The sequence below is a fragment of the Wallemia mellicola genome, assembly GCF_000263375.1.
Source record: "Wallemia mellicola CBS 633.66 unplaced genomic scaffold WALSEscaffold_5, whole genome shotgun sequence".
Classification (NCBI taxonomy): domain Eukaryota; kingdom Fungi; phylum Basidiomycota; class Wallemiomycetes; order Wallemiales; family Wallemiaceae; genus Wallemia; species Wallemia mellicola.
This window is the reverse complement of record NW_006531962.1, coordinates 426391-449263: the sequence shown is the minus strand read 5'-3', so window position 1 is coordinate 449263 and position 22873 is coordinate 426391. Positions and strand designations below refer to the sequence as shown.

At 41.7% G+C, this 22873-nt stretch overlaps 12 protein-coding genes across 12 annotated transcripts; 6 read left to right on the top strand and 6 right to left on the bottom strand.

Moving 5' to 3' along the window:
- Nucleotides 1-63: 63 nt before the first annotated feature.
- On the bottom strand, nucleotides 64-379 carry WALSEDRAFT_8522 (ER to Golgi transport protein Yos1; the record flags this gene model as incomplete). Its single annotated transcript, XM_006957091.2, has 3 exons — nucleotides 64-119; nucleotides 165-257; nucleotides 301-379. Coding segments are annotated over 3 exons (228 nt in total), but the record flags the coding sequence as incomplete, so codon positions are not given.
- Nucleotides 380-404: 25 nt separating this feature from the next.
- On the top strand, nucleotides 405-1642 carry WALSEDRAFT_31905 (ribosomal protein L22; the record flags this gene model as incomplete). The annotated part of the gene is made up of 1 exon (XM_006957331.1): nucleotides 405-1642. A coding segment is annotated over exon 1 (542 nt), but the record flags the coding sequence as incomplete, so codon positions are not given.
- Nucleotides 1224-1436, bottom strand: WALSEDRAFT_4712 (hypothetical protein; the record flags this gene model as incomplete). Its single annotated transcript, XM_006957090.1, has 1 exon — nucleotides 1224-1436. A coding segment is annotated over one exon (213 nt), but the record flags the coding sequence as incomplete, so codon positions are not given.
- Nucleotides 1643-1656: 14 nt separating the features above from the next.
- On the top strand, nucleotides 1657-4947 carry WALSEDRAFT_27967 (hypothetical protein; the record flags this gene model as incomplete). The annotated part of the gene is made up of 4 exons (XM_006957330.1): nucleotides 1657-2259; nucleotides 2298-4410; nucleotides 4454-4699; nucleotides 4748-4947. 4 exons carry the CDS (start codon nucleotides 1657-1659, stop codon nucleotides 4945-4947), a joined length of 3162 nt encoding a protein of 1053 aa, XP_006957392.1.
- Nucleotides 4948-5744: 797 nt separating this feature from the next.
- Nucleotides 5745-9486, top strand: WALSEDRAFT_59912 (P-loop containing nucleoside triphosphate hydrolase protein). The gene is made up of 11 exons (XM_006957329.1): nucleotides 5745-5775; nucleotides 5826-6027; nucleotides 6073-6223; nucleotides 6273-7668; nucleotides 7712-8341; nucleotides 8386-8523; nucleotides 8571-8689; nucleotides 8733-8835; nucleotides 8882-9193; nucleotides 9241-9285; nucleotides 9329-9486. Exons 2-11 carry the CDS (start codon nucleotides 5916-5918, stop codon nucleotides 9458-9460), a joined length of 3138 nt encoding a protein of 1045 aa, XP_006957391.1. The 5' UTR covers nucleotides 5745-5775; nucleotides 5826-5915; the 3' UTR covers nucleotides 9461-9486.
- A 5-nt stretch (nucleotides 9487-9491) lies between these two features.
- WALSEDRAFT_59911 (hypothetical protein) lies at nucleotides 9492-10519 on the bottom strand. Its single transcript, XM_006957328.1, has 3 exons — nucleotides 10387-10519; nucleotides 10136-10314; nucleotides 9492-10087 (listed from the first exon to the last, which is right to left on the bottom strand). The coding sequence occupies exons 2-3, from the start codon at nucleotides 10234-10236 to the stop codon at nucleotides 9613-9615; spliced, it is 576 nt and encodes a 191-aa protein (XP_006957390.1). The 5' UTR covers nucleotides 10237-10314; nucleotides 10387-10519; the 3' UTR covers nucleotides 9492-9612.
- Nucleotides 10520-10811: 292 nt separating this feature from the next.
- WALSEDRAFT_36799 (WD40 repeat-like protein) lies at nucleotides 10812-12439 on the top strand. Its single transcript, XM_006957327.1, has 2 exons — nucleotides 10812-11018; nucleotides 11065-12439. Exons 1-2 carry the CDS (start codon nucleotides 10826-10828, stop codon nucleotides 12378-12380), a joined length of 1509 nt encoding a protein of 502 aa, XP_006957389.1. The 5' UTR covers nucleotides 10812-10825; the 3' UTR covers nucleotides 12381-12439.
- A 562-nt stretch (nucleotides 12440-13001) lies between these two features.
- On the bottom strand, nucleotides 13002-13512 carry WALSEDRAFT_59909 (YjgF-like protein). Its single transcript, XM_006957326.1, has one exon. The coding sequence runs from the start codon at nucleotides 13487-13489 to the stop codon at nucleotides 13076-13078; it is 414 nt and encodes a 137-aa protein (XP_006957388.1). The 5' UTR covers nucleotides 13490-13512; the 3' UTR covers nucleotides 13002-13075.
- Nucleotides 13513-15116: 1604 nt separating this feature from the next.
- On the bottom strand, nucleotides 15117-16374 carry WALSEDRAFT_36795 (hypothetical protein; the record flags this gene model as incomplete). Its single annotated transcript, XM_006957325.1, has 2 exons — nucleotides 16362-16374; nucleotides 15117-16316 (listed from the first exon to the last, which is right to left on the bottom strand). The coding sequence occupies exons 1-2, from the start codon at nucleotides 16368-16370 to the stop codon at nucleotides 15117-15119; spliced, it is 1209 nt and encodes a 402-aa protein (XP_006957387.1). The 5' UTR covers nucleotides 16371-16374.
- Nucleotides 16375-16407: 33 nt separating this feature from the next.
- Nucleotides 16408-19604, top strand: WALSEDRAFT_36791 (Coatomer, gamma subunit; the record flags this gene model as incomplete). The annotated part of the gene is made up of 9 exons (XM_006957324.1): nucleotides 16408-16473; nucleotides 16515-16597; nucleotides 16650-16656; nucleotides 16707-16760; nucleotides 16808-16834; nucleotides 16884-17042; nucleotides 17089-17474; nucleotides 17522-19245; nucleotides 19299-19604. The coding sequence occupies 9 exons, from the start codon at nucleotides 16408-16410 to the stop codon at nucleotides 19532-19534; spliced, it is 2742 nt and encodes a 913-aa protein (XP_006957386.1). The 3' UTR covers nucleotides 19535-19604.
- A 15-nt stretch (nucleotides 19605-19619) lies between these two features.
- WALSEDRAFT_53977 (hypothetical protein) lies at nucleotides 19620-21331 on the top strand. The gene is made up of 4 exons (XM_006957323.1): nucleotides 19620-19695; nucleotides 19761-19768; nucleotides 19830-19945; nucleotides 20000-21331. Exons 3-4 carry the CDS (start codon nucleotides 19841-19843, stop codon nucleotides 20306-20308), a joined length of 414 nt encoding a protein of 137 aa, XP_006957385.1. The 5' UTR covers nucleotides 19620-19695; nucleotides 19761-19768; nucleotides 19830-19840; the 3' UTR covers nucleotides 20309-21331.
- Nucleotides 20354-22805, bottom strand: WALSEDRAFT_31899 (SIR2-domain-containing protein). The gene is made up of 7 exons (XM_006957322.1): nucleotides 22610-22805; nucleotides 22006-22566; nucleotides 21806-21960; nucleotides 21726-21760; nucleotides 21380-21681; nucleotides 20853-21331; nucleotides 20354-20807 (listed from the first exon to the last, which is right to left on the bottom strand). Exons 1-7 carry the CDS (start codon nucleotides 22641-22643, stop codon nucleotides 20418-20420), a joined length of 1956 nt encoding a protein of 651 aa, XP_006957384.1. The 5' UTR covers nucleotides 22644-22805; the 3' UTR covers nucleotides 20354-20417.
- Between the last annotated feature and the right edge of the window lie 68 nt (nucleotides 22806-22873).

Sequence of the window (22873 nt, the reverse complement as noted above, 5' to 3'; positions counted from 1 at the left end):
TGGGTCATTGTCCTTCCCGACATTTTCTGGCTATAGGAGACATGTAGCTACTGCGAGTTGCGGTTATCCAAACAACAATTCATATACGATTACAATAATGTTTAAAATTATAAGTGGGACTGCTTATGTGTCAGAACGTCTGCTATATCTCTCGTGTGACTCACATCTCATAAGTGTTCTAACAGCGGATATCAAATTAATCAGACGTGTTTTAACCGTCTGCTCTTGGTATAGATTGTTAGACTGTGTCCAGCCGACTAATAGGATGAGGAGCTAATAAAGTGCTAGTAAAACACCCACTCTTTGCTAGAAACCTTTCTTCATTTAAAATAGCGACAGAGTTTGTTAATAACAAGGAAATATACAAAATATTCCCAATTGAGAGTGCCATGACGGTTCGAGTTGAACGTCCATGTCGACGATTTTCAAGAGAACGTTTAGTAGCAAGTCAAGCTTAAATCAATTCAAACTACCATGGTTCAGTCAGCAGCTTCAGAAGTTCTCTAAGCAACTAGAAGCCCAGCCAGTTTTGAACGAGAAAGCTGAGAAACAGCCAGAAGAGAAGACGCTGATAGAGCCAGCGAGCATAAATAAACCAATTATAGAGAAAGAATATAAGCAGCACAAATACTCAACCGCATGGTTCAAAATTTCCCATAAGAAGTTGAATGACCTCGCTAGTCAGATCGCTAGCAAACCGGTCGATAGCGCTATCTTGCAAATGCAGTTCTCTGAGAAGAGAGCATCGAATAGAATCAAGAGCACGCTTGCCTTGGCTAGGGATCACGCCGTCGCAAAGGGTCTCGATAGATCTTCTCTCATCGTCAAGGAAGCGTATGTTAATAGAGGTACACCACACAAAAGAATGGATATCAAGGGTAGGATGAGAACTGGTATAAAGGAGCACCCTCATTCCAGACTGCACGTCGTTCTCACCCCCCAGAAGTCAATTGATCAACAAAAAGCGGAAAAATACAGCAAGAAACTCAACAAAGTGAGGTCACCAGGAGTTGTTAGGCAATCACCAAAGATTATAAACAGTGTACCATACTACAATTGGTAATTCATCACTTATTTCGTTTTAGATAATTTTCTATGCTGCTGAGGTGTGTTCTGAAGGAGTCGTTTTCTCTATCATTAGCGTGTCTGTCTGATGTATTCTGCTTGCTGGTAATAGTGCCCCGCTGTTTGCTCCTGCTAGCACGTTCGTTCTGCTGAGCAGCCCGCTGCTGGTCGGGTATCCAGTTTGACTTGAGAATGCGGCGTATACTCTCGGGCGAGCGCTTGAACTTCTCACTCAGGCTTGCTACGTTGAACTGCAGGCTGTCATATTGGTGGAGCTCCTTTATGCCAATCATAGCTGCTCTCGAGAGCTTATTTTTTGGTTTCCAGCCGTCTGGGTACTTGCTCTTTATTCTGCTGTTATGCTTCTTCCAATAGTCGCGATCTTTCAACTGTCTTCTCTCTTGCTTATCGGTGGCAACGAGGGAAGATAAAGCGAGGGGAGAAGCGTTTGAAGGCGTCCAATCACGTTTTCTCGGTAAATTAGTATAAAATATTTTAGTTTTGTTCATTTTTCCTGATTTTTAAATTTTTAATCCTAGCAATCAATCCAGAGAAGGCTCACTTGAAAAACTACCACGAGGAGCTGAGAAAATGCCTACCGCGGGACAGTTAGACACATCAGCCATTTTTAATGCAGACGCTGCTGCACGTACAACTGCCCAAGAGGCAGTCGTCAAGTCAATCAAGGACGGCGGTCCAGCTGCAGTCGCCACTTTGTCTCTCCCAGAAACCATCCTCGGTGGTTTAGCTGAGAAGAAGAACGAGGGTGCGAGACAAGGTGCCGCTGAATTGATCTCCGCCATCGTCGCTGGTGGCCAATTCTTGCCAGTCGAGCCATACATTCTTTTGTCCACCCAACACGACGTCTTCGGCTCACTCTTGCAAGCATTCGCTGACAAGTCACAAGGCCCAAGAGACGCCGCTGTCAAGGCTGTCGAGGATATCGTCACCGTCATGAACAACTGGGCAACTGCTTTCATTTTGCCACCACTCCTCGAGCAAATCAGAACCGCAGGTAAATGGCAGATCAAGACAGGTGGCTTGTCTGTTCTCAACAAGCTCGTCACCTCCGTCCCAGACCAAATGGCTCGTCTTATGCCTGACTGTATGCCAGTCCTCGCTGAAGTCATCTGGGACACCAAGTCAGATGTCAAGAAGGCCGCACGTTCTTCCTTGAAGAAGATCTGTTCTTTGGTGAGTTGCCTGCCCCGCCACCTACGATTTACTAACAGCGCCAGGTCGTTAACAAGGATATCGAAAAGTTCATTCCAGCTCTCCAGGAATGTCTTATCAACCCAACCGAAAAGGTCCCAACAACTATCCAGGTTTTGGCCGCCACCACCTTCGTTTCAGAAGTCGACTCACCAACCCTTGCCCTTATGGAACCTCTTCTCTCACGTGGTCTCGCTGAACGTCAAACCGCTCTCCGTCGTAAGACCGCTGTTATCATCGACAACATGTCCACCCTTGTCGACAGCGAGCGTATTGTCCGTCCATTCCTTCCAAAGCTTCTCCCAGGTCTTATCAAGATCGAAGAAACCGTCGCTGACCCAGAAGCTCGTTCAGTTGTTAACCGCGCTATCAAGAAGCTCCGTTCAGTTGGTAACCTCCCAGATTCATCAGATGGTACCGACCTCCCAGAAATCAAGACCGTCGACCTCAACAAGGTCGTTGATGTCTTGGTTGCTGCCCTCAAGAACACTGGTGACTCATTGGCTAAGGCTGACGATGTCTTCATTGCTTACATCGCTCGTGTCGCTCAAGAACTCTCAAACGCTCGTTGCGGTGAAGAAACCGAGTGGTCATCAGCCCTCGTTAACCTCATCTCACTTCAATTGAACTCAACCGACCCATCATCAGTTAACGCTCCAGCTAAGGCTGTCGTTAAGGAGCTCCTTGAAAAGACCTCCGCTGATGACGCTGAAGTTGAACACGTCTTCCCAGATGAAGAAGAGGGTGAAGATCTCTGTAACTGTACCTTCTCATTGGCTTACGGTGCTAAGATTCTTCTTAACACTGCTACCCTCCGTCTTAAGAGAGGTCACAGATACGGTTTGCTCGGTAGAAACGGTACTGGTAAATCTACCCTCATGAGAGCCATCGTCAACGGTCAAGTTGAAGGTTTCCCATCACCAGACGAAGTCCGTACTTTCTACGTCGAACACGACATTGACGGTTCAGAAGAAGACACCACCGTCTTCCAATTCGTCCAATCTGACAAGCGTATCCAAGCTAACGATGATGAAATCAGACAAGGTTTGGCTACCGTCGGTTTCTCTGACGAACGTCAAGATGAATCTATTGGTTCCCTCTCTGGTGGTTGGAAGATGAAGCTCGCTCTTGCCAGAGCCATCCTTTTCAAGGCTGATATCTTGTTGCTCGATGAACCAACTAACCACTTGGATGTCTTGAACGTTCAATGGATCATTGACTACCTTACCTCACTTACTCACTGTACCTCCATCATCGTCTCCCACGATGCTGAATTCTTGAACAAGACCATCACCGATGTCATCTACCTTAACAGATTCAAGATCAAGCGTTACCCAGGTAACTTGGAGAACTTCGCTAAGCTCGTCCCAGAAGCTCGCGCTTTCTTCGAAATCGCCGCATCTGAAGAATACTCATTCAACCTTCCAGAACCACCAATGCTTGAAGGTGTCAAGACAAAGGAAAAGTCCCTCTTGAAGATGCGTAAGGTTAACTTCCAATATCCAACCGCTAAGAAGCAACAATTGTTCGATATTACCTTGCAAGTTTCCCTTTCCTCACGTGTTGCCGTCCTTGGTCCAAACGGTGCTGGTAAATCCACCCTCGTTAAGCTCCTTATTGGTGACATTGAACCAAACATCAGTGGTGAGGTCTGGAAGCACCCTAACTTGGTCATTGGTTACGTCGCCCAACACGCTTTCCACCACATTGATAACCACCTTGACAAGACTCCATTAGAGTACATGTTGTGGAGATATCAAACTGGTGAGGATCTTGAGGAAATGATGAAGGAAACCCGTCAAATTACCGAAGAGGAAGCTGAGAAGATGAAGAACGGTTCCGTTGTTATCATCGAAGGCCAAAAACGTTACATCGAAGAAATTGTTGGTCGTAAGAAGCTCAAGCAATCATACGAATACGAGTGTGGTTTCAAGGGTATGTCATCTGCTGACAACATGTGGTTCTCTCGTGATGAGCTTGTCAAGAGAGGTTTCGAGAAGAAGGTCATGGAAGTTGACACCCGTGAAGCCCAAAGATTGGGTATGATGAGACCACTCGTCCGTAAGGAAATTGAGAAGCACTTCGAAGACTTCGGTCTCGAATCTGAGTTCACCACCCACAACACCATGAGAGGTGAGTCTTTTATATGATCTCATTATTAAGCTAACAACTGCAGGTCTTTCTGGTGGTCAAAAGGTCAAGGTTGTCCTTGGTGCAGCTACCTGGAGAAAGCCACACGTTATCTGTCTTGACGAACCAACCAACTATCTTGACAGAGAATCTCTCGCTGCCCTTATTGAAGCCCTCAAGGTCTTCGGTGGTGGTGTCTTGATCATTACCCACAACAGAGAATTCTCTGAATCCATCTGTTCCGAAGTCTGGGCCATGAGAGATGGTTACTTGGAAGCTTCAGGTCACAACTGTCAGTAACAAATTTTAGTAGACTAACAGAAATCTGACATCTTAACAGGGGTTGAATCCAACTCTAAGGGTACTAAGATCGAGAGAAAGGAAGATGAGGAGGACAAGTTTGACGCTCTCGGAAACAAGATCGTCAGCGAAAAGAAGCAAGCTCGTCTTAACGCCAGTGAACTCCGTAAGAAGAAGAAGGAACGTATGGCACTCAAGAAGAAGGGTATTGACGTTGACGACCTTGAAGACGACATCTAGATCCTGTATTTCTGAATTTCAATTTTTATATTCTTTCGCTATGTTGAGGTGTGAGGTGTAGGGCGTGTGCCTACGATACGATTTACTACTAATAATTACCACGAAAAGTAGTTTTATTATAAAATGACAGGATAGTTTGCTATGTACAGTTTCTTATTGCCGGCATATTTTAGTCAAAAGAACGGTACGAACGGTACGTACGATCGAGGGATAAAGTGTCTCTCAGTCGTGTGTACTAATCCGTAAAGCATGTCTCGAATGGTTAAATAATGTATTAAAAGCTAATAAGCCAATTTTAGCTACTATAAATGCCAAATACTTAAACGAAGAAGATCGTTCTATGTTATCTGAGTGCTGTATGATAGGGACCAAATGAACTGTAGATAGCTATGTAGGCTGCTTGAGATTTATACTACATGGCAGTGATAGTACACGGTATTGTATAACTTTGTCAATGCCATAACCTCTGTCCGTGCGATAGCATCTGCCTCAACACTATCAGAGGTAATACCTTCTTTTTCGATTGTATATTGAATTCAATGGAGATTCATTTAACGCGTTCTATGAATTATTCTAACAAAGCCGTAGCTTCTTTTGTTACACAATCTGTCATTGCGGTATAGTTGAGTATAGGATAGAATGTAGGAAATGGCGCCTCCTATTATACCCATCCATCATTTTATCAGCTTAGGAACTCTACAGTAAGAATTTTGTGATAACAAAAAAAAAGTAAATCGCGTCTCGCGTACTTCTAGCTTCCAAACCATCCTTATCAAAATGAAGAGACTGACTCATGAAGGGGGTTCCTTTATAGAAGAGCAGGAATCTGTAAGCTATATTAACAATAAATCATTGTCATTTCTCATATCACAACTTAGCCCAGGAAGAAGCAAGCTAAAGTAGAGCCCGTCGAGGAAGACGAGCTCGGAGACGAATTCGAAGACGATTTTGATACCACCCAGATAGAAATGGAGACAGAGCAGATAGTACGCAGGAAGTCTACTAAAGGTAGCGTCGCTGATGCTGGTATTATACAATATGTTGAAGTTTACAACTTTATGTGCCACAAATATCTAGCTTGTGGGTATACAATAGTTGGTTCTGCATCATTTAATAGCCTCACAGTCGATTTGGGTCCACAGCTTAACTTCATCATCGGACACAACGGTTCTGGTAAATCAGCTATCCTGACTGCTATCACTTTGGCACTCGGTGGACGCGCTACAGCTACAAACAGAGGTAGCACGCTTAAGTCGTTCATTAAATCAGGTCAAACGTGGGTTTCAACTTCTGTGACATAGACAATCACTCAACTTCACATGCAGATCGGCACAAATTGTCCTTAAGTTAAAAAACGAGGGTACAGAGGCATACAAACCATCTGTTTATGGTAGTACCATCATTGTTGAGCGTACTGTCAAGGATAATGGTAACTCCCTCAAGTTGAAAAGCTCAAGTGGTAAAACAGTCAGTACAACACGCCAAGAACTCACTGCAATTTGTGACCATTTCATGATTCAAGTCGATAACCCAATGAACGTTCTCAGTCAAGACCAAGCTAGGCAATTCTTGAGTGCTAGTCATGCGAAGGAGAAGTATGAATTCTTCTTAAAGGGTACACAGCTCACTCAGTTATCTGATGAATATCAACTCATATCAGAGAATATTTCTAATGCAAGAGACGCGACTGTACGTAAGAAGGAGCGCCTACCTGCACTTGAAGAAGCTGCAAGTAGAGCCCACACGAGGTATAAAGAAGCAACTAAAGCTCGCGACCAACAACACAAGCTCCTCGAATTTAAGAATGAGCTCGCATGGTCTGTGCCCGCGGCCATAGAGAAAGACATAAATGAGGAGGAAAAAGGTTATGAAGTCGCTAGACAGAGAATGGTAGCAATCGAAGAAGCACTTCAAGCTGCTGAAATGAGTTATCAGGAAACTCAAGCTGAAGTAGATAGATATGAATCAATGACTTTAAACGAAGACAGTCAATTGAATTATCTTCGTTCTGAGAAGGAAAAAATTAATGAAATTCTTAAAGATCACAAACTAAGACTCCAGAATAACAGAAAAGAAGAGGCAGATCTCAATCAGTACCTCAATGAAATCCAAAGTAGTATACAAGATTTTGAAAATCAGAAAAAGGAAGAGTTCGAGCGTCTCAAGATCGATTACAGTGCTCAACATGCCGAGACACGTAAACAAATGGAAGAGTTACATGAACAAATCCAAGTACACAATCAAATTGATACTGAGTCGGATGAAAAAATCAATGAAGGAAGGGAACAAATTGGAGAATTGCAGAACAAATATGCTGAAATCAAGAGACAGAAGGCCACATGCGAAGCAAATATACAACAATCACAGCAAGAGTTGATGCAGATAAATGCCTCCCTCAAGGACAGAAAAGCTGCATTTGGTAATAAGATGCCGGCCATCCTTCAAGAAATTGATAATCAAACATGGATTGAAAAGCCTATTGGTCCACTTGGTAGATATGTAAAATTGACTGACAATAGATGGAGCAAAGTCCTCGAGAGTGTCTTAGGTGGTACACTCAATGCTTTCGCATGTACCAACTTGCAAGATCGTAGGAAGTTGCTTGGTATACTGAAGAGAAATGGTGCTTCATCAGGTGTCATACAGATGGGTGAAAAGAGCTTCGATTTCTCTGCTGGTGAACCATCATCTGAGTTCGTTACGATTGATAGGGTTTTGAAGGTGAGTACACTGTATATTCAAGATATCACTAACATAACTCTAGTTCGACAGAGAAGAAGTCAGGTGTATACTTGTCAACCAAAACCGCTCAGAATCTTCAATTCTCGTGAGAGATCGTCAAGATGCTGACCAAATAATGAGGACACATCCACATAATGTCACCAGTTGTTATGTATTGAATGGTTTATTCCAAGTTGGTGGTGGTGTTGGAAGCGCTACTATCACCTTGCAACAATACAAAGGAGCACCACGTCTAACTACTGACACATCTGAAGCTAAGAAACTTGCTGAAGAGAGCATGGCTGAAGCTCGTAAACAATATCAAGAGTTACAGAAGGAAGAATTAACAGTATCCAAAGAAATTGAAGATATCAGAAAAAATGCTGATCGTTACAAAAGCGACAAAGACAGAGCATACCGTGAGAAACGGAACTGTGAATACCAAATTAATCAGCTTAGAGAAACTCTTCAGAGTGATCAACCAGTCAACATTGCTGCGATTGATGCTGCAATCGAAGAACAGAAGGAGGAGATCACTAAAGTTCAGCAACAATACGCAGCCATTGCTACTAAGCAACATGAGTTGCAGCAATATATTCAGCCACACTTGGAGCACAATAATGATATCAAGCAGCAATTGGCTGATTATGACAAGACACGACTTTCTATAGAGGTGGGTGAAAACTCAATAAAGAGACTTAGCTAAAAATATCCAAGGCTAATCTAAAAGATGCTCACGATCATAACAATCAAGCAATGACTACACTAAATCATCGTCGCAAGCAGAAACAACAAGAGTCTGTCAAAGTTGATGCTTACGAACAGCATATTTCTAAAATTCGCAGTGATTTGGAGGTGCGTCACTTTTTCTTTTTACAAAGGACAACAAATAATGTTCTCAGATCGCTCTTGAACAAGCTAGTGAGATCTGCTCAACGCGTATTATGACAACGCGAAGTGTAAACGAAATACAACGTGACATACAGGGTATTGAAGTTGCTCTACGGGCCAGACAAGAAAGGTGTGTGTGATCTCTCACTTGCTTTATTTACTTACTTCTTTAGAAACGGTTCGAGTATTGAAGCAGTTACAGCAGAATACCATAAAGCTCTCGATGCAGTAGAATCAGCACAGCGCGACATAAATGACATGAACATATTCATAAGAGTCCGTAGCTTTTTTGTTCTCCCCTTTCGACTAACAATATATCTAGGAATTAAAGAAAGCATTGGATTTAAGAACTCAAAAGTGGCTGCAGTTCAGAAAACACATAGCGATGAGGGCAAAGTACCAATTCATGTTTCATCTGTCGTCACGTGGTTATTATGGAACTATCCATTTCAATCATGGTGAACGCAGGCTGGATTTGATGGTACAGACAGATGATCAACTTGCTACACAAGGTAAAAGGGACAAGGATCCCAGGTCACTCTCTGGCGGAGAGAAATCTTTCTCTACTATTTGTCTGCTATTGTCTCTCTGGGAAGCTATCGGGTGCCCAATTAGATGTCTTGACGAATTTGATGTGGGTGATAAATTGTTCTTTTCTCTTACTCTAAGATCCAACTCTAGGTTTTCATGGACGCTGTCAATCGTAAAATCAGTATGAAGATGATGGTAAGGGAAACTTTTCTTGTTTGCCAATATTGACAACTATAAGATCGATACCGCAAAATCATCCACTGGTATCCAATACGTGCTTATTACACCGCAGGATATGTCCAGTATCACTCTCGGCAAGGAAGTCAAAGTACATAGGATGAAGGATCCCGAAAGATCAACAGCTAGCTAATGTTTCAATATTTATATGAATGCTACAACGCAGGAAATCGTATTTGTAAGACTACAAGTGTATAATTGTATGGTATTTTCTCAACTAATTTTGAGGTATTTCAAGGCGAATGAGATATCTGATAAGATTACACTTCGCATCCAGAAGGTAATTCATAAAGTAACAGCACTCGACCTGTCATTTTTGGCGTTATCACCATCTCTTGGCTCAAATTTACAAGGGCAACCATCATCGTGCTTGTTAACGCATACCACGAGATCTCTGCACCATTCGAGTGCCTCTTTGTCTGTGATCCTACGTCTCTTTGTGCCTCTAGCTGGGAGATAAGACTTGATTTCTTGCATCAAGGATTGCTTCCCTTGTCTTGAGATCCTCTCTCTTTCGTTTATTTTAGAACGGTGTCTCTCTTTCTGTGCCTGAATGAGCTGCTCTGCAGGCGTCTCCTTCGAGGCGCTGGTAGAACTCAACTGTGACATATTAGTCAGTGAGCTCTGAGAGTTTGTAAAAGCAGGCCAGCTGAGGTCACTGAAAGAGGAGGTGGTTGGTGATTGCTCAACCGATATTGGGAGGAGTGTCGAGCGCGGTATATACATAGCAGCGAGATTGTTGCTTGCTAAACATGCGTGGCTAATAATTTGTCAGCAAAATTTCTGTTTGTTTGTCTGGTATACAAACTCTCGATAGGCAGTCTCCATGTTATTAGAGTAAATGACTTCCCATTCTGCTTCAAATGGCACCAACTGAGGGTATTCTCCTTGAGATTGTCTTCTTTCCATTGTTTGTATATGGTCGTAACGATGAACGAATGGCTGATTGCTCTGATTTAATGGTGAATGACGACGAATATATCAAAAGTCTGTAATGTACAACATATTATTCCTTGTTGTATGTTTATGGTTTATTGTTCACTAACATCACCCTCACAGTCTAGTGGTCATTATAGTTGTCTCAAATATTCGCATTTTCTGGGTCAAACATTCCGAGTTCCTGTTTAATAGTACATGTATATATAATCTAAGAGCTCCACAGACAGTAAGGAGGTCAGTTCATCTATAACTACACTAAACGTCTTTCCTGTCTGGTAAGACCTCGGAACAACCTTATTTTCCTAAACGCACACCTGCGTGAGTTAGCAAAATAGCTGTGAGCTATTGCGGACAGTTTGTGATGTCTACTGATTCTGTCTATCATATTAACAAATCGTAATACTTTCACATCGTCCTATCATGATAAAACAAAGAGGGTAAAGGAAGAATAAATTTGCTAATTGAGTTAACGTATATTTGGTACTTCTTAAGATATTCTTATTCACTCAATTTTTTGCTATTCCACTCATCGTCTTCTCTCTTCGCTACAATCACTAAGATGCCACCAAAAAGACGCTCTTCCCCAATAAATGACTTGCCTATCAACAAAAGCAGGCCAGGAGAGGAAAGACACGAAAAATCTGACAATGAGATGGGCGAATTCGAAGACAACTACGAAGACGAATTTGAGTCTGACGGAGAAGTTATCGACAACGCTAATGAGGACGACGATGGTGTTGAAGTAATGCAGGGTGAGTACTTGGCTATCTTATTTATCTATTCTAATACCTATATTAGAAGAAAATGAAGGTGAAGCAGAAGCAGAGGCTGCAAAAGCTAAACCATACATTCCACACCAATATAAACTCAAACCGGATGAAATTTTAGAACCAGACAACTCAGTTTATGAAATGCTCCATAGCATGTCTGTTCCATGGCCTTGTCTCTCCTTCGATATCATGAGAGACGGATTAGGCGACGAGCGTAGAAGTTACCCAGAGGAAATGTTTGTAGCAACCGGTACACAAGCAGCTGGTGATGCTAATGAGGTTATGGTTATGCGCTGGGCTAATTTATGGAAGACTCAACAATCAGAAGACAGTGACGATGAAGACGACGACGATAATGCAGACGAGCAGCCTACAATTGAGCACAAGTCAATCCCACACAGAGGTGGTATTAATAGATTCAGACTAGAGAAACTTCCAGCTACCGTAAACCCAACATCACCAAATTCTTTCCCAGATAGACCATACTTAGGCGCAACATGGGCAGATACTGGTAAAGTGCACATCTTCAACCTTCGTCCACATATGCTCTCGCTTAGTAATCCTGGTTTTATGATTGACAAGAATAAGCACAATAAGCCACTTTTCACGATCAACTCACATGGAAGTGAAGAAGGTTTTGCCTTAGATTGGTCAACACCAAAGAATGAGACTGACGATTTAAGACTACTTACTGGTGATTGCGGTGGTAACATACACTTATCACAATTCACAAACTCTGGTTATGTACCTTCATCAGGTGCTTTCACATCCCACACATCATCAGTTGAGGATCTCCAATGGTCACCATCAGAAGCTACAGTATTTGCATCTTGTTCAGCTGACAGAACCGTCAGAATTTGGGATACTCGTGTTAGAAACAAGAAGTCAGTCGTAAATGTCATGGATGCTCACGATGAGGATGTTAATGTTATTAACTGGAACAAACAAACTGAATATCTTTTGGCATCTGGAGGTGATGAAGGTAATGTCAAGGTTTGGGATCTCCGTAACTTCAAACCAAACATGACATCAAGACCAGACCCAGTCGCCAACTTTGATTGGCATAAGGGTGCTATCACCGCCATTGAATGGCACGCTACAGAGCAATCAGTCTTGGCTGCATCAGGTGCTGATGACCAAGTAACTCTCTGGGATTTGGCTGTTGAGTTAGATCAAGAGGAATTGGCACAACATGAGATTGAATCACAGGTTCCTCCACAGCTTATGTTCTGTCACCAAGGTCAGAAGGATATCAAGGAGGTCCATTGGCACTCACAAATCCCAGGTTGTTTCGTCACTACTGCATCAGATGGATTCAACGTTTGCAAGACAATTTCTATTTAGATGGGTTTGCGTTGGACATGAACTTTCTATTATTATTTTTTTTTCATGCATTTAGATTCAGAAGTAGATAACGATGCTGAATATCGCAGAATGGAATTGATTAGATTGTATGCTGATGAAGTAACTATTGTGTGATGTTTGGTTTGTATGTGTGTCACTCTGAGAGCTTTAGCGATTAAGTTTCAAGAATTCTATCATGTCAGTGGATGTTTAACATTCTCGATAAATGCAGTTCATCTTGTAGCAATAGATAATGAATAGTTTATTTCGCATATTAAGAAATTTCTTGTTCGACGAGATGATCTATGCATTGTTAAAGCTCTTGAAACAGTTCCTGATTGGAACTAACAATCTACAGGGAGTTGTGATCTTTACATCTTAATCGTACCGCGAAAGCGGACTATCTTGGTATAGTCTTTTCGTTGTTTTCTCGAAAATTTTCTTTTTCCGTCAAGATGGATTTTTTGTAGCTTTGTTCGGGTTGCTACGAGGAAAATGTGACCTTCTAAACATGAGAGAGGCATTGATACCGCTAATTACGTAGGGACATCTCACAAAATCTTCCTATAATGGGACAGTTACCAGTTGACAATTTAGCACAATTATTGACTCAGTTTTAAACAAGAGCATATTATCACACTTCAAGTCAGTTATACAAATATTAACCGGATTCATTCGTTATAAATTACTGGTATTTAAGCATTCTTGTTATATGCTTCAACTTCAATTTCGACATTCATATTTGGGGCGCCCAACTCTGTAACGCCAATGCAAGTCCAAATTGGTTGGTGATTTGGCGTCCATTGTTTGAAAACCTCAACGAACTTATCGAGATATTTCTTTAGTTCGACATGGTACGAACGAACAGAATAAACGTCTTGCCAACCATTACAACCAGCTTTTCTTAAGACACGATCGACGTTTTTAAATGCTTTTTCAATTTGTTCACTTGTGTCCTTTCCAGCAAGGTCGCCGTTATCTTCCCATCCACCTTGGCCACTGCATTTGACAATGCCGTTACCAAGTTTAACACCCTGGCTGTAGTTGAAATTGGACCTGGCAAAATTATCATATTCACTGCTGTCCGCGACGTATTGAAGTGATGCCATAATTGTAAAGCTCCAAGGAAAAAGAAAATCAACGTAATGTGTGATATATCCAACTTTAAATACGGCAGTGAAAACGGAGATGAAAATTTCAGATTTCAAAGGAAGCGTAACAATAAATGTATTGTTGCAACAAATGCCACCATAGCTTCAATTTCCGTGTATTATATTGGTAATCAGATAGGCCATGACGTGGTAGGATTGTAGGTTATGTGACATGGTCTGCGAGTACAAATAACTTTTCAAAGGTCTCACCAGAGTAGCTATTACCCCTAGCATTTTTATAACGCAATTTACTGTAGTTTCATCCTTCAATGTGTGTGTTCCTAATTTTTAGGAGGAACATGTTTGATTGTATAATTAGTTCCCTCAGAGAATGACCAACCTACTTAGGATTATATTAAAGGTCTCTTCTAGGGGTTTTATGTGTTCAAAATACTGATACACGCGTCAACAAGTGAAACTTTTCAGGTGCCTTCTCGAAGGATTTTTAGGAATTAATGACGGTTGCTCTTACTTTATTTTGGCATTTGCTATTTTGAACACCCCACAGAGCTCACAAATAATTAAAGCAGCTGATAGAAATGCTCTGATGTTTGTCTTGTTTTTGGGAGGAGATATAATCAGTCAAAAACTGAATAAGGCGAGAGACAAAACATAGCTTGATCTAGCCAGGAGGCGATTCGCCAATTTGCCTTTACTAGTTAGTTAAATATATGAATTAGTAGTTTAGCCGGATTTAGTAACTCTGATGGATACCGTTCAATGCTGCAGTTCGAATTCAAAGTACGCACGTGTAATTCTCTTTAGCTTGTAAAGTAAAGACACTCACTCCATCAAAGAGGTACACTTGAACATTAACTTTCCGCTCAATGTGAAAAAATTGTATACATTATAGTCGCAGGTATCACTTGATCACAGTAACTTAAGGGAAGTAAATTCGTTTGCAGCTATTACTACTACAGTACTTAGTATTCCCACTAGCTCAAGAACTTCATTCTCGATGAAATATGTTTTCGATTTCACTTTTTTTCTTTTGGTCTGCTGATGCGAATTGATACATAGTATTTTAATAGCTTATTTTGGGGTATGCTTAATCCAAGAAGCAGATAAGCAGGGGATGTTGGCATTGACATAACTATTCAGCAAATTTCTCACGAAAACTGCTGCGATTCCAAACAAAGAAACCAGAAACGAGCGAAAGTCTTATATATCATTGATCACAGCAACGGTTATTCAGTTCAACTACTATAGTGCAAGATACATTAGAACATTATATATTCATTCATCATAATAGGTACAACTGAACAAATAACGCAAATTTTGATGTTGTTTTGATCATAGACAGTTCAAGACACCTTTGCTACTAGCTACTCTGTTCGATAACGATTCACTACTTTTCGAAGTTTATACCTGACTGTAAGAGAAATATGTCCTAAGAAGTTCAATCATCAACTAACAGAAGTAATATCTACCTCGCGCTGTTATCCTGAAGTCACACACACTCCTTTACTTTATTCTTGAGCTTAGATAATGGATTTCTAAACATATGACAATGAATGACAAAGAAAGAATTATATTTGTTATTAGTTTTACAAGTTTAAAGTTACATTAAGTGATTTAATATAAATTATCCTCTTCTTCTCATTTGTTCGGCTAATCCACCCTCTCCAGAATAGACTTTACGTTGTTCGTCTGCAATGAACTTGTTATGTCCACCGTATTTTGCGTCCCTAGAGCGTAAAATAGCATCTCTGGCGTTCTCTTCTGCATCCCTCTTGGCCATTTCTGACAAGCGGACATCACGCTCTGCTTGAAGGTCTCTAGCTGATGATGACATCGCCGCGAGTTTGGCTGCACGTGCTTCTTGATCGTCCAGTTGTGGTGGTGAAGGTCTATGACTGCGTTCATGACGTGGTGGAGATGGTCTGTTTTGACGTGGAGGAGAGATTGATCTACGGTTTTTTTCTCTCTCATAATCGCGATAGTCAGGACTGCGTCTGGAGTGCCTCCTCGAGTCTCTATTGACATCTCTCCTGGAGTCTCTATCGACATCTCTCCTGGTGTATCTATCGTCATCTCTCCTGGAGTATCTATCGTCATCTCTCCTGGAGTATCTATCGTCATCTCTTCTTGAGTATCTGTCATCATATCTGTCACTATCCCTCCTAGAATATCTATCGTCATATCTCTTTCTATCATAGTGATCATCGCCAGGTCTGTCATGTCTTTCAGGGCGCCTATCATCTCTGTCATCTTTTAACCTTCTCTTCTCCTCTCTTTGGCGTTTGCGCTCTTCCTTTGCAGCTCTCTTTTCAGATTTTGAGTCAGTGTCTGGAATGCCAGCCTTTAGTCTCATTTCTCTGAGTCTGATAGGATTATTGATCAAAGCCTCATATGCAGCTTGTTCTTGCTGCCTTATAGAGAGTAGAGGGTCTTCACGTATCTTCGATGAAGTGTCCCTAGAAGTGTTCGCCTTCTGTGTTTGTATGACGTCCTGTTGAGTGTTCGCCAAGTTGACCTCATCGTTGCCCTTTAAGATATTGTCGACGCGCTTTTTACCGAGAAGGTAGTCTTCCATATCATTTGCTGATAGTCCAGATCCAGTGGCTGGTGCGGCATACATCCACTCCATCCTATCAGAGGCTTTCTTACCAGAGGAGGCTTCCTGTAGCTTCTGCAACTCCTGCAGTTGCCTCTCTTCTTGCTTCTCTCTCCTGAGCTGGTCCAGCTTCTTATTCTCTTGTATAACTTCCTGCTCCTTATCCCATACGACACGCTGATTTTTCATCAGCATGGGATGCCAGCTTTTCTTCATATTTAAATCACCCTTATAGTGTTAGTATATTGTAGTAAATAGTAGCAATAAACTTACACCGCCCATTTTCTAATACACTCGTCAACGTTAGTCACTAACAACGATGTCGTTAAAAAAGAATGAAGAAATAACGAGCAGCAATTCAGTTGGTAGTTTCTATCAAGATAAGGTGTGTTTATTTATACCCTAGACACTCTTCTAACTTGCTAGACCGCTGTATTTCAAGAAGCTAGGATATTCAACCAATCGCCGATAAGTCCTAGGAAATCTAGGATTTTATTGACCAAACTAGCGTGAGTTGGATTCTTATCTTTACAGAACGTACTCTTATTCGTCTCCTTACAGTTACTTGGTATGCTCAAATATCTCACCATATACTGACATCTGTTAACAACTACATAGCTATCTATTGGTGAGACTTTCAGCAAGACTGAGTCAACCTCTCTATTCTTCTCTGTGCGTTTTACTAGCAGCTACCGTCAATCCATCTAATTACAGCTCAGGTCACAAAACTATTCCAAAATAAGGACGTAAGGCTTCCCTTTATAAGTACAGCAGATCGACTGACACTACACCAAGCCTGCTCTCCGTCAGATGGTCTACCTCGTCGTCAAAGAGCTCAGCTCATCCGCAGACGATGTCATCATGGCGACCTCCTCCATTATGAAGGATATACAGCCAAATTTGGACGTCATATACAGACCTAACGCTATTAGAGCCTTGTCTAGAGTCACGGATGTGGGTATACATCCCTTTTTACGTCTTCTTCTAACACGTCATACAGCCTTCAATGATACAAGGACTCGAACGTTTCTTTAGAACAGCACTCGTTGATAAGTCTCCATCAATTTCAGCCGCCGCTCTCGTTTCGTCATACCACCTCTACCCAGAAGCTAAAGATATCATCAAAAGATGGGCGAATGAAGTTACAGAAGCCTTATCAAAGCCAGAAATATCTCGTTTTTCTTTAGACGGTTCATGGCAATCAACTTCTGCCATTTCTCAATACCACGCACTCGCTTTACTCTACACTATCCGCGATAAAGATCGAATGGCCGTAACCAAATTGGTACAAGGTTTAGCAACACCTGGTTCATCTTCACTTCGCAACCCATTAGCTTTGTGTATGTTGGTCAGATATGCAGCTCGTTTAATGGATGAGGATCCAAAGTGAGTTGGTTTTTATATCTCACAATTTCGCGCTAATAGCCTATTAGTCTGCAAAGACCAATGTTAGAGCTCCTCGAAGGATGGCTTCGCAACAAGTCCGACATGGTCTCCATTGAGGCTGCAAGAGCAATTTGTGACTGGAAGGGAGCCAAACCAAACGATCTCATGCGTCCAATCGCAGTACTTCAACTCGCACTCTCTACACCAAAAACTCCACTCAAGTTCGCAGCCATCAGAACCTTGAACAGGCTCGCTCAAGTTCATCCACAAGCTGTAGCTGCTTGTAACCTTGAAATGGAGAATCTCATCACTGATTCAAATCGCTCAATTGCAACATTTGCAATTACAACACTTCTTAAGACCGGTAATGAAGCATCAGTTGATAGATTAATGAAACAAATTTCTGGTTTCATGTTGGAAATTAGTGACGAATTTAAGGTTATCGTCGTTGATGCCGTTAGAGCATTATGTTTGAAGTTCCCATCAAAGCATGTAGCTATGCTTGGTTTCCTATCTGGTGCTTTACGCGATGAAGGTGGTTACGACTTCAAGAGAGCCGTCGTTGATGCGATCTTCGACATGATCAAATATATTGAAGAATCAAAAGAAACTGCACTTTCACATCTCTGTGAATTCATTGAAGATTGCGAATTCACAAAGTTGTCAGTTAGAGTATTACATTTGTTGGGTGTTGAAGGACCAAAGACACTTGAACCAACAAAATATATTAGACACATCTACAACAGGGTCGTATTAGAGAATGCGATCGTTAGAGCAGCTGCTGTTTCTAGTTTAGCAAAGTTCGGTGTTAACGTCGTACAAGGTGCTGAGAGTGTTAGACGTTCTGTCAAGGTTCTTTTGGGTAGATGTCTTGATGATATCGATGATGAAGTCAGAGATAGAGCTGCTATGTACATGCGTATTATTGAAGATGACGAGTTGGCATCTAGAACTGTAAAGGATGATTCAACATATTCAATTGGTGCATTGGAATCAAAGTTGGTCGCCTATGTCAACGATCCATCTTCTTCAGCTCAGGCATTCGATGCTTCCGCAATTCCAAGAGTCAACAAGGAACAAATACGCATTGATACTAACAAAGCTATCGTTAATGAATCAGCAATGGGTACTTCCACACCTGATGTCACTCAATCAAGTTCGCCCGCACCTACGGCAGCAGCAAGCAAAGAAGATACAACAGCTAAATACGCTGAACAAATTGCGAACATTCCAGAGTTTGCTACATATGGTCCTATTTTACAATCATCTAGCAATCCTGTTGAACTCACTGAACGTGAAACTGAATATGTTGTTAGCGCAATTAAACATGTCTTCGCAAGCCATATCGTCTTCCAGTTTAACGTACAAAATACAATTGCGGAGAATGTCTTGGAAGATGTCAGCGTTATTATGCAACCAACTGATGACTTGAGTGAACAAGTACAGGAAGACTTCATCATGCCAGTACAGCAGTTGACCTCTGAGATGGGATCAACAGCAATTTACGTTTCATTCACGAGAGTTTTAGAAGAGGAGTATCCATTGGGTTCATTCATTAATACCCTTTCGTTCATTTCAAAGGAAGTCGATCCAGATACAGGTGATCTTGAACCGGAGGGATATAAGGACGAGTATCAAATTGAGGATATTGAATTACAGGTTGCCGATTACGTTCAACCTTCATACGCCTCATTTGGAAATGAATGGGAGAAGCACACGACTTATGCGGCCACTGAGACTTTCTCACTTACAGCATTGGATAGCTTGCAATGTGGGTATTTCTTATTAATGAAATAGTAAAACAAATAACTAACGACGAAAAAGCCGCCTGTGATTCACTTGTTGAATTGTTAAATATGGAAGCACTCGGTGGTAGCCAGAACGCGACGAATCCAGCTATACACACGCTGGAACTCTCTGGTTTAGTCTGCGGTGGTGCTGGTAAGGCACTCGCTCGCGCTAGAATGGCATACGAGGAGGGTTCAGGTGTAACGCTTGAGTTTAGCGTTAGGGCAGAAAGCCAAAATGGTTTAGATTTAATTATAAATGCAATACAATAAGATTATTTTAAACCATTTTTTGTAATTTTTATTTTTTGATTTTGCTTTTCCTGAGTTGCCTAATTCGCTACGTAATTAAAAATCGCTGGTTTGGCTGACAGGCTCTACTGCGAAAACAGTTGTTCGTAATAAACAGCGAGGAGCTCAATAAATAACTAAAAGTGAGTAAATAAAGCTTAGAAAGCCGTTTATCTCTTTATATATTTACGCACCAGCGTGATGAAAGCTACGCGCGTTCGTGATCTTAAAGAGAGAACCGCGACTATCACGGTAGATACTAACGATCTGCTTATAGGAAAATAAAGAATGCCAAAAGCAGACACGAAACCACGCGCCAACACCAAGAAAGCCGCAAAGCCAAAGAAGGATGAGAATGCACCAAAGAGAGCACTCTCCGCATACATGTATATGGTAAGTCAGCCTCTAGAGATCCTTAGAGATCCTTCCTAACGCCGATCCCTACAGTCACAAGAACACCGCGCAGAGGTAAAGAAAGAGAATCCAAACATCTCCTTCGGTGAAGTTGGCAAGGTTCTTGGCGCCAAATGGAAGGAGATGAGCGCAGAAGAGAAGAAACCATACGAAGAACAAGCTGCAGCTGATAAGGAGAGATACGAGAAGGAGAAGAAGGAGTACGAAGCTTCAAAAGACCAAAAGAAGGAAGACGACGACGAGGAAGAAGAAGAGGAGAAGCCAAAGAAGTCAAAGAAGAAGTCACCACCAAAGAAGGAGGAATCTCCTGCTAAGGAAGATGCCTCTGAGGATTCTGAATAAGTTCCTGCAACTCAAACTGCTTTCATCTGCTAAACAACGAATTAATTCAAGGTATATCTTTACTCCTACTATCGTGTGTACTAAATTGACTGTTATACAAATTTATTCATTACATCTTTATCTTCGAGAGATCCTCTGTTAGACTATCTATCAAGTTGAATTCCTTCGCTTTCTCTTGTCTTTCAGTTTCGTATAACTCCATTAATTCGCCTTTCCATCCGCATTCCTCTGCGAGGTTGACAACAACATCATCTACTTTCCCTTTGCAGAAGATATCTCTTGAGCCTTCATCAAAACTGAAACCACCGCCTTCGTAAACACCAGCTTGTTCCAAATTCAAGAGTGCTCTTGGTGTATCACCACCAACAAAACTTATCAATGAAGCAAATGGGTTGACTTTAAGTGATGTACCCAAGACAATCAGGAGATCGCAGTGGTTGAAGTCATCATCAAGCTTGTCAAAGAAGTTCCTAGGAAGCGCTTCACCAAAGAAGGTTATCTTAGAAGTAATCAGTCGTTGATTACTTTCTTATATTCTACTCACATCGGGTTTAACAAAAGCGTTTTTGTCATCAGCGCAACCAACTTCTTGACACACCGGTATCTCGGATCTCATTACGCAGCTCTTGACATACTCTCCATCACTCAGTTCTTTGCAACTTACACAGCGCGCTTTCGCAAATGAACCGTGAGCCTCTACCATTAGATCATCCGAGACACCAGCAACCCTTTCAAGTGTATCTATATTCTGTGTGAACACTCTCTTCAGTAATCCTTTATTCTCTAATAGTTTAAAGAAATAGTGTGTAATCGTAGGCAAGAATGAACCTGGATAGAGCTCTTTAGCCAGTGCGTAAAATGGCTTCGGTTGTTCTCTGAAGAAATCTATATCAAATACGGCTTCAGGATATGGTAAATTGTACTGTTGCAAGTTTGCATATAAACCTGTATTAGGTGATCTGAAATCAGGTAGACCTGCACTTGTAGATACACCAGCACCAGCCATGATGATAACTTTCTTAGCTATAATTCATCAGCTATCAAAATCCCACTGGAAGATTAAGCACCTACTCTCATTCGATGTAAGTATCTCGGCTAATCGTTTAATAGGCGTCTTCTCAGCCTTTGGTTCTTCCTTTACTGACTTTTGCACCTCAGGCTGTCCAGTCGCTTGAGCAAGGAACTGTGCAATCCTTTGAATGTAATTTTCGGAAAGATCATTGGCTTGCACGAATTTCTCGGCAACTTCTTGCACATCTTCACCAACATTGTACGTCAGTTGTAGGTTTGGTTTGTCATCGTCGACATCGATATCAATAACAATTGGTGATATCTCAGTCGCCTTTTTGTTAGTCGCTGAGCGTCCAGTTTGTCTGGTAATTGGTGAGAAATGCGTTTGTTTAGCGTTTTCACCAACCTGTCTTTGATTTCATTTGTCTGTGCATCCCATTCCTAGATAGGGTTAATTGTAACAACTACTTAACTGTAAATACCCACCTCAAGGATATTTAAATTGGCTTTGCGCTCCTCAGTAGTCGTAAACACATGAATAAGGTTTTGTGATGTGCCGACAGCGAAATCTCCATTAGGGAGCACGGAAACGCTCCAAATAGACACAGCAGGAATAAGTATACTTTGCAAGCATGTCTCACCTATATTTGTTGAGCTATCATTGTTAATTATATGCCACAACTCACCCAACCAAACCCTAACTTCATAATCTTCACCGCAACTCACGAGATAATCTTCTCCGTCCGGTGATGATAAAATAGCAAGTGAGTATATAAAAGACGAATGGCCTGGTAAGACTGCTATCTGTTCGCCTGTTTTGAGATTCCATTTGCGGATTGTGCCATCATTCGAGGCTGAGAAGAAGGACGTCCCGTCCAAAATAGCCAACGCGCGTACAGGTTCTGTGTGGCCTTCAAAACGCCTGTTGAGCGAGCCATCAGGGTTGAAGTGTCTGATGAAGTTATCGGCAGACGCCGTAAGTAGAGATCCATCTGGGAGGAGTTTGACATCCCATACTGCTGCATCATGCTTATCGAGCTTGCTGACCTGCTCATAGTGTCCTCCAGCAACGTTCCAAACGCGTGCGGTCAGATCCCAACTACCACTTGCGATAGTATTTCCACGCGTATCCAAGCAACAAACATTATTCCAATGCTCTAGAAGGCTCTCGAGTGGTTTCTCAGCACGTCCTTTATCGTGTATAAGTATACGGGAGTCTGAACCTCCTGAAATGATCAAATCACTGTCTTCTTATCGTTACTTTTGAAAGATGAGTGAGATAGCACAAACCTTCCATGTAGTGCACGCTATTGACGTAGCCCATATGTCCAAGGTATGTCCCCTTTAAGTCGTAGTTATCGCCTGCGAACCTCCTCACTGTACCGTCTCTACTGGCGGATAAGATTGAGTTATCTTTGCAAGCAAACACTGATTTCACATCGTCCGTATGTCCTTCTAGTGTGGCTGATAGCTTATACTGTGGTAGCGTCATATCTACCACTTGGTTGTTTACGATAAAGAAAGAGACAAAAAAGTAAAAATAAATAAATAATG